Below are 9,077 nucleotides of genomic sequence, written 5' to 3'. Positions count from 1 at the left end.
GTTAAATTAGGATTTCATTCAAAAAATAGAAGCAACATTCTATAAAAATGTCCTTACACATGAATCAAATGTTGAACTAAAAGAAACTAAGCAGCTTCCAAATTGAATGTGATGCCATAACTTCCCAATCGAACGATGCAAATCGAATGAGGAAAAATGCCGTAGCTCAGAAGCAGAGAAGCATTTTCAGACTTTGTGTTTCGTCTTCCTTATTTTGCCAAATAATTAGCGCACTTGTGGAAAACTAGGTGGACAGCGGTTACGCAACCGTTACAACTTCAGTACAAGGGCGGTTGGAATCCCAACCGTCGGGACATTTATAAAGATCGGTTGACCACATTGTATAAATTTGGGGAACGACAAATGAATCAACTGTCGCAAGTTAGGGTCCCAAGCATTGCAACTTTTATAATTTCTTTAAAAATTAAAAAGGCAATTGTTAAAAATGCTTTGACAACCGTTGTAACCTAGAAAAGACGGCGGTTTTCAAGGACATTTTTTTTTCTTACAGTGATTATAGATTATAATATTAAAAATATCTCTTTAGTAGTGAACACATTGGCAAAATTCTTTTTCATCTATAAATTTTGCTATTTCAACATTGTTTTATTAAGTAGTGAACCAATCATTCATACATGTAAACATTACCATACCAAGTATAAGTGTTTGAAATGGTGTAAGAATGTACAAAAACAAAATGGTGGAATACATTTAAAACTCAACATTTTACTTTTTTGCCTTAAAAAATGTAATTTATGTCTATTTAGACTAATTGAAAAAATGATAAAATATTGAACCAATTAATCAGTTAATTACATATTTTAATTCATCTGTCGTTTTCACTCATCTCATGTCACCTCCAACCATTAATATATAAGAACACTCTCACTCCCACTCTCACCATTCATTTCCATTCTCATTCTCACCATATACATCAATTCATCTCAAAGATATGCCTATAATAGAGAAAGATGAACACAACAAGAAACTAGTAACTGACTTATACAAAGCCTTAGTTTCCAAAGACACAAAAGCAATGCAACATCTTCTTGCCTCAGATTTAGAATGGTGGTTCCATGGTCCTCCATGCCATCGTCACTACTTAGTCTCTTTCCTCACAGGCTCATCACCATCTTCATCATCTCAAAAATCTCTAGTTCCTAATCTCATACTATGTTTTGGATCAGTGATTGTTGCTGAAGGGTATGATGAAAAAAGCATGATGTGGTGGGTTCATGCATGGTCTATTAGTGAGGGAATAATTACTGAAGTTAGAGAGTATGTTAACACTTCGGTAACTGTTACTAAACTTGGTTTCTATCCAGAAGATGTTGTTGTTGGTTCAAGCTGTAGATGTATTTGGAAGAGTAAGCTTTGTGATGCTTCTGTTCCTGGACTCATTCTTACAATCTAGCTACTAGAAAAGGTTTTTATTTTTATTTTTTAAATCAAAATAAGTCTTGTTATTATATTTATATAAGGAAAAATTGCTTCCACTCTTTTATCTTATTTTATTTTAATGAATTAGGTATTTATCTTTTTGTTTTTATTAACGTATGAAACATTAACGATATTGACATTTTTTCCCATCTTTATTCCCACATTTTGTTTGGCAAATATAAGCATGATATGAGACAGAAGGAGAGTATATTTATAATTTTATAGTAATTGACATGTAATAGTATTTTAGTTTTTTACGGTCTTTTATATTTTTAATAGTTTAGATAGATAGATTAAAAATTTTCATTTTAATAATAATAATAATAAATAATAATTTAATGACTTTATTAATTATTTGTTCAAGACATATTCTCTCATCCCCTCTTTTTATATACTGGATTATATTTTATTATATTTATATATTACGTGTTATTATATAAAATTCATTTTTATTCATAAAATAAATAGAAAATAACAAAAAAAATGAAAATAACTTTTATTGTAATGTTTACTATAGTGATTGAAGAAAAAAAATTAAATAAAACATTTTTTTATTCAAAATTACATTTTTTATTATAGTTTAATAAATCAAAAATAAAATTCGGTCTGATCTTATAAATTGCCAAAACCGTCAGTTTTTTAATTTGAATTTCGGTTCTTCTACATGTCGATTTTTAAGTCCAAATAAATTGATTAAAATTCCGATTCTCAGTTTAACTTATTGATTCGGTCGGTCCAATTCAATTTTGATTACCATGATTAAGAGGGATACCATGTGATTACTGATTCTCCAAATTAAAATATGTGGAAAAAATTAATTCTTTTATAGCAAAATCATATTATAGGGAGTTCAAGCATACTTCAACTCATTACGAAAAGATATGTAAAATCCGAATCCAATATCATGTAGAGGAACCACTACCGGCCACTTTTAATGAAGGGTTCGAGATTACTATGTAAGGGGATTCTTCATTGCCTACGATTTTTCATTTTGTTTGAATAATTGATTATAATTTGATAAGCATTGTTGGAAGTGATAATAAAACCACTGACTTCTCAAGAAAAGAATTACATCACCTTATTGATTTACAAAATTATTTAACTAAGCAATTTTTTTTTATAAAGCAAATAGCATCACCAAAACAACACCCTTAATTACATTTCAAGCATATATACTTTGAAATACCTGAACAACACCCTTAATTACATTTCAAGCATATATACTTTGAAATACCTGTGAGCGAACTTTGAAACACCTGTGAGCGATTTTTCTCGGCCGCCGCCCGGTAGCCTTTTGGCCGGAGCGTGCTTCTTTTCCGGTGGACCTTAGAGAGGCTGCTAAAAGGGTTTTCTCCTCTTCTTCAATTTTGGTTTAAACTCCTGGCTTTAGGGCTTAGGGACCTTATTGAGGGGGAGTGGTTTGAGACCTTTTTAGGGTTCTTTGAGGTTTTACTTTTTCTGCCTTTTCTTCTTCGCTCACCGCGGGTTTTCTTCTTCCTTCTGCTTTTTCCTCTTCGCTCTGCTGGCTGTCTCTTTGGTGCGTTTCTGGAGGTGATTGGGGTTTTTTCGTTCTTGAGGTTTTGGGTCCGTTGTTGGTTTCCTCTATGCGGAATTCTGGTGGTGTTAGGAGGGGTGAGGGGTGGTCTGAGGTTAGGAACAGGAAACCCTTTCACAGTTGGAAACCTAAATGGGATACGTTCCCTTTTGGTGGGAGGAATTTCAATTTGGTGGGGTTGCAGGGTGGTGCGGTGACTTCGGTTTATCTGTCTGAGTTCCCGGAATTCTCAAAGGCCAAAGATTTGTTCAACTTGTTCGGTTGTATTGGAAAGGTGGTCGAGGTTGCAATCGCGGCAAGGAGGAATCATTTTGGGAAAAGATTTGGATTTGCAAAATTCATTGAGGTGGAGGACGAGAGAATGCTAGCTGTGAGGTTGGATAATGTTATTATAGCGGGCAAAAAGATTCATGCTAATTTGCCGCGTTATGGGAGGAATGTATCGGTGCCTGGTGGTGCTAGGAATCCGGTTTCTACGGCCAGGGTCGCTGCGGGCAGGCAAGGCAATGGTAGAGTGGACAGGATTGATCCTCGGAGGGACGGACGTAGTTTTGCAGAGGTGGTTGGAGCGGACAGGGGCAAGGTGCTAGAGCCAGTGGAGGTGCCTGTTCCTCTTTTCAATTTTAAGTCCAAGGTTGATGTTAAAGCGAGGTTTAGAAAAGCGTATGTCGGGACTGTTTTAGTACCGGGTTCGGCGTACAACATACAGACGCATTTTGAGATGGAAGGACTTTTTGCTGTCAAGGTAACTCCCATGGGAGGTGACCTGTGCTTGTTGGAAGAAGTTGAGGAGGGATACATTGAAGATCTTATAGGGGAGGGAGAAACTTGGTGGAGGTCGTGGTTTGTAGAGATAAAAAGATGGGAGGAATCGGTGGTTGATAATAGTAGGGTGCTTTGGATCCGGGTGTATGGTATTCCAGCTCATGCCTGGGATTCGGAGTTCTTTGTAGGTTTGGTGGAAACCTTTGGCTCTTTCGTGTGTATTGACGAACACACATCGAAAGGCGGTTTTTTGGATGCGGCGAGGATTATGGTGAAAGTTTCTACTTCATGTGTTGTCCCGGACACGTTTCGAGTTGTTATTGATGAAATTGAATACTCTCTTGTTGTTAGGGAAGACATCTTCGGTGCTTTCCAGTATGGACCCAAAACCAACAACTCTTCCAAGTACGAGGCGTCTTCTAATTCGGAGGAGGATTGGCCTAATGATTTTTCTGATAATTCAGTAGGTGAGGCTTCGTTTTCATCGTCTGCTAGTGTTGAAAATTGCGATGTCCTAAGTGGTGAGAATCTAGAGCTCAAGGAGGGTGATGTAGTGCTCTATCCTGTTACGATGGACAGCTGCAAACTCAAAGGGAAAGCAGTGGTGGAAAGTAGTAATCTGAATGGGGCAGGGATGTTTTCCTTAGCAGGTGAAGGAGAGGATGTTCGTGGCAAGGGTATATTCGATAAAGCTGTGGAGAATGTTGTAGCTTCCCCGTCCGTTCCTATAGACCGTGTTGTTTCGAGCAGTTGTGTAGCAGCTTCTGTCCCGGCCCTTTCTGGATGCGAGGAGCGTGTGCCGGAGTCTGTTTCAGGGGTTTTTTGCAGGGATGTTAGTTTGGAGCGTGTAGAGGCTACTGGTGTTGAGAAGTTGGGTCAGGATGGTGGTGAAGAGGCTCCGGAAGCTGCTGGTGTCAAGAAGGTGGGTCAGGACGGCGGTGAAGAGGCTTCAGAAGGAAGTAAAGAGGTTGGACAGGGTGTTAATGTGCGGTTACCGGTTGTTTCGAGGAGTAACAGGACTTTATCTTTCTTTCTTAAATCTAAGGCTGGGAGTTCTAAAGTCGCGAAGGGGAAGGTGATGAAAAAGGTGGTTCGTAAAGCGAATGTCTCAGCCACTGTGTCACCGGCTGCTCGTGAAAAACAGAGGCGTCGGGCTGCTGTCCCAGCTGCGGGAGTCCCTGAAGTGAACAGTCATGTTAATTCCGTTCCTGCAGGCAGTTTGCTAGGTTGTTTTGATAATGGGGCTGCTGATTCTGACATCGTTCGATGTAATCAACGGATCCTTAGCAATTTTGGACATGCTTCGGGGGAGAAATTGATGAAAGCTATTTCTAACTTAGGCGTGGTTCAGTTTTCGGAGAAAGGGGAGTCTCAAGATAGCATAGAGGAGTACAAAGTGTGTGAAGCGATAGGATGTTTAGGAGGGAAGGCGAAATACACTCATTTACAATGATTATTGGTACCATGAACATAAGGGGGGGAGGTAGTTGGATTAAAAGGAAACGTATTAGTAGTATTATTCAAAAAGGTAAAGCGGATGTCTTTTTTATTCAAGAGACTAAATTGAGTTCTTTATCGGAGGTGGTGGCTAGGAATTTTTGGGGAAACTCGGACGTTGATTTTTCTTTTTCGAATGCCGAGGGTCGGTCGGGAGGTATTCTTACCCTTTGGAAGGCTAGTTCCGTCTCGGTTGTTTTTAGTTTCCGAGGCAAAGGCTTTTTGGGCATTAAGGTTAGTTGGAAGAATAAATTCTTGTATCTTGTTATTATTTATGCGGCTTGTTCTTTGTCTTCAAAGCGCATTCTATGGGAGGATTTGGTGAAGTTGAAAATTAAATTTAATGATGGAGATTGGTTAATTGGAGGTGATTTTAATGCTATAAAAAAAAGTAGTGAAAGAGTGGGTCGCTCTTTGCATTCGCAAAGAACGGAATGGGGGGAGTTCTCAAACTTTATTGATAGGTGTGGTTTGGTTGATGTCCCTTGCAAAGGGAAAAAGTTTAGTTGGTTTAGCGGGGATGGAAAAACAAAAAGTAGGTTGGACCGTTTTCTTATAGAAAGTAATCTTATCTCTTCTTGGAAAATAGTGGGTCAACTAATTGGTCAAAGGGATGTGTCGGATCATTGCCCGATGTGGTTGGTTGTGGATAAGGAAGATTGGGGCCCTAAACCATTTAAATTTAATAATGAATGGTTTAGTAACAAGGAGTTCTTGCATTTTGTGGAGGTTGAATGGAAGGCGATTAATGTTAGAGGGAGAGGTGACTTTGTCCTAAAAGAAAAACTTCGTATCATTAAGGACAAGCTTAGATGGTGGAATACAACGGTGTTTGGTAAGTTTGATTTAGAAGTGGAGGAAGGGGTTAGAGAGTTGAATAAGGCGGATGATTGCGACGTGATGGATGATGATATTCAAGAGGTAAGAAGAAATGCTAATAGTAGAATATGGTTGAATCTTCGAATTAAAGAGAATATGCTTATTCAAAAGTCTAGGTTGAAGTGGCTTAATGATGGTGATGCAAATAGTAGATATTTTCATTGTGTCATGAAAGAAAGGAGGAGGAGGAAGCATATTAGTTTTATTTCCACACCTAGAGGTATTATTGATGGTGTGGAGGAGGTTAAAGAAGAAGTGAGACGTCACTTTGATAGTAAGTTTCGTGAGGATAATTTTAGAAGACCGGAGCTAGCTAATGTCCCGATTAAGGTATTATCTATGGTAGATAGTGCTTCTCTTGAGCTACCTTTTTCGGAGGAGGAAGTTAAGGAAGCGGTTTGGAGTTGTGATGGATCGAAAAGTCCGGGCCCGGATGGTTTTTCTCTTCTTTTTGTGAAGAAGTGTTGGTATTTTCTTAAGAAGGACTTTATGAATTGTTTTAGGGCCCTTTATTTGGGTGGAGCTCTTTCAAAGTCTATCACTTCATCTTTTCTATCTCTTATTCCGAAATCTTCCAATCCTTTGGGATTGGATGATTTTAGACCTATTTGCTTGGTTGGATGTATTTACAAAATTATTTCTAAAGTCTTGGCCGGTAGGATTAAAAAGGTGTTGCATTCTATAGTTTCTCCGTGTCAAAGTGCCTTCGTTCCGGGTAAGCAATTGCTTGATGGGGTTCTTGTAGCTAATGAATTGTTGGATTTTTCTTCGAAGGAAGGCAAAGATTGTCTTCTCTTTAAAGTGGATTTTGAGAAGGCCTATGACAAGGTTAGTTGGAATTTCCTTAGATTTATGTTGAAAAGGATGGGGTTTGGGGAGCTATGGATTAGGTGGATGGAAGTGTTGATTTTCTCTAGCAATATGTCCGTTCTCGTTAATGGTAGCCCTACTAATGAGTTCAAGGTTGAAAGGGGGCTTAGACAAGGAGACCCTTTATCACCCTTTCTTTTTGTTTTAGTGGCGGAGGGGCTAAAACTTTTGGTGGATAAAGCGGTGCTAAACGGGGACTTTGTTGGTGTTAACGTAAAAGGGGGATGTTTTGTTGACATACTTCAATTTGCGGATGACACTATTTTGGTTGGCGACGGTAGTTGGAAGCATTTATGGGCTATTAAAGCGGTCTTAAGAGGTTTCGAGATGGTGTCGGGTCTCGGGATTAATTTCAATAAGAGCAAGCTCATTGGAGTAAATATTAATTCTCGTTTTATGGATGTGGCTACTTCTTTTCTTTCTTGCAAGAGGGAAGATAAGGAGTTTTCTTTCTTAGGTATTCGGGTTGGTTCTAATCCTAGAAGGATTAAGTTTTGGAGCCCGTTGGTAGAAAACATTAAGAGGCGGTTAAGTTCGTGGAAAGGTAGGTACCTTAGTTTCGGTGGAAGGTTAACTCTTTTGAACTCGGTGTTAGGTAGTTTACCTATATTTACTTTCTCCTTTTATTTGGCACCGAAAAAGGTAATTAGGGAGATTAATTCTATCCAAAGCAATTTCCTTTGGGGAGGGGTGGAGGAGAGGAAAAAAGTTCATTGGGTGGGTTGGAAGGATGTTTGTCTTAATAAGGATAAGGGGGGTCTTGGTATTAAGAGACTCGAAGAATTCAATTTGGCTCTCCTTTCAAAGTGGAAATGGCGTATTTTGGAGGATTCTAATTCTATTTGGTATAGGATGTTAAAGGCTCGCTACGGTGATATTAATCTTAGGATGGCTATTGAAGGAGGTAAGGTTGAGAGTAATGGCACGAATTCGGTGTGGTGGTCGGATATTTTATCTTTAGAGAAGAGAATGCCCGTTGGTGTTTTTGTGGATAATATTTCTTTCCGGATCGGTGATGGTTTCTCTATTTCTTTTTGGCATTCTAAATGGATGAAGGAAGGTATTTTAAAGGATTTATTTCCGCTTTTATTTGATATTTCTCTTTTACAGGATGTTTCGGTAGCTTGTATGGGAGCTTGGATAGGGGAGGTGTGGGTGTGGAATGATTTGGGAATTCCCTTTATACCTTCGGTTTTGGGGAATGAGGAGGTCAAGATGAGAGCTTTGTTGAATTCTTGTAATCCGGTCGCGATTGGTGGGAAGGACCGTGTTGTGTGGGATCCGTCGGAAGAAGGCTCTTTTTCCGTTTCCTCTCTTTATAGTATCATGGAAAATTCTAATTTGTCTTTTGGGCCGCCTAATTGTTTTGATTTTGTGACTCCTTATGTTTGGAAGGGCGATATTCCGTTAAAAGTCAAAGCATTTGGATGGCGTTGTTTCAAGCATAGGATTCCTACAAAAGTCTTGCTTATGAATAGAGGTATTTTTCCATCTTCTTCTAATCCTCTATGTTCTTTATGTGATGATGGTTTTGAATCTCCCGTCCATCTTTTCTTTGAGTGCCATAATTCGGATGATGTGTGGAAAGAAATGGCTAATTGGATAGGCTTGGTTGATTATAAAAAGCCGGATTTTAAGGAGAGTTATTGGATTTGGAGATCTTTTTGTAAATTGAAGAAAGTTAACAAGGGTAAGGTAGGTGTTGTGTGGTTGGCAATTGTGTGGAGTATTTGGCTTGGTAGGAATGGGGTAATTTTTAAGAATTGGGTGTGGAGTTCTAGGGATGTTGTTTGGAGTTGCAAGACTCTTGTTTGGAGATGGTTGTTTATCGGGAATATTCCCCGTACCAATTGTAATTTCTATGAGTTTGACAAAAACCCATTGTTTTACTTATCTTAGGTTCCAATTGGTGGGTAATTTTCCTTTGAATCTTGCTCCTCTTTTTTGTAATCTTGACTTTGTGAACTTTTGTTCCATATAATATATCTTGCTTACAAAAAAAAAAAATTACATTTCAATAAAAACAGTAGAGTACAAAAGGTCTTAGGACAAAAAACTTTAATACAAAGGA

At 38.4% G+C, this 9,077-nt stretch overlaps 1 protein-coding gene across 1 annotated transcript; it reads left to right on the top strand.

The window, feature by feature from the left end:
- Positions 1–919: 919 nt before the first annotated feature.
- Positions 920–1,490, top strand: LOC131617446 (senescence associated gene 20-like). Its single transcript, XM_058888733.1, has one exon. The coding sequence runs from the start codon at positions 953–955 to the stop codon at positions 1,412–1,414; it is 462 nt and encodes a 153-aa protein (XP_058744716.1). The 5' UTR covers positions 920–952; the 3' UTR covers positions 1,415–1,490.
- Positions 1,491–9,077: the final 7,587 nt, after the last annotated feature.

This window comes from Vicia villosa, linkage group LG7 (assembly GCF_029867415.1).
Source record: "Vicia villosa cultivar HV-30 ecotype Madison, WI linkage group LG7, Vvil1.0, whole genome shotgun sequence".
NCBI lineage: Eukaryota > Viridiplantae > Streptophyta > Magnoliopsida > Fabales > Fabaceae > Vicia > Vicia villosa.
This window is presented reverse-complemented; position numbering and strand designations above follow the sequence as displayed.

What these genes read in the sequence shown, in the direction of transcription:
- LOC131617446 (XM_058888733.1), top strand. Translation starts at nt 953, where the DNA reads ATGCCTATAATAGAGAAAGATGAACACAACAAGAAACTAGTAACTGAC.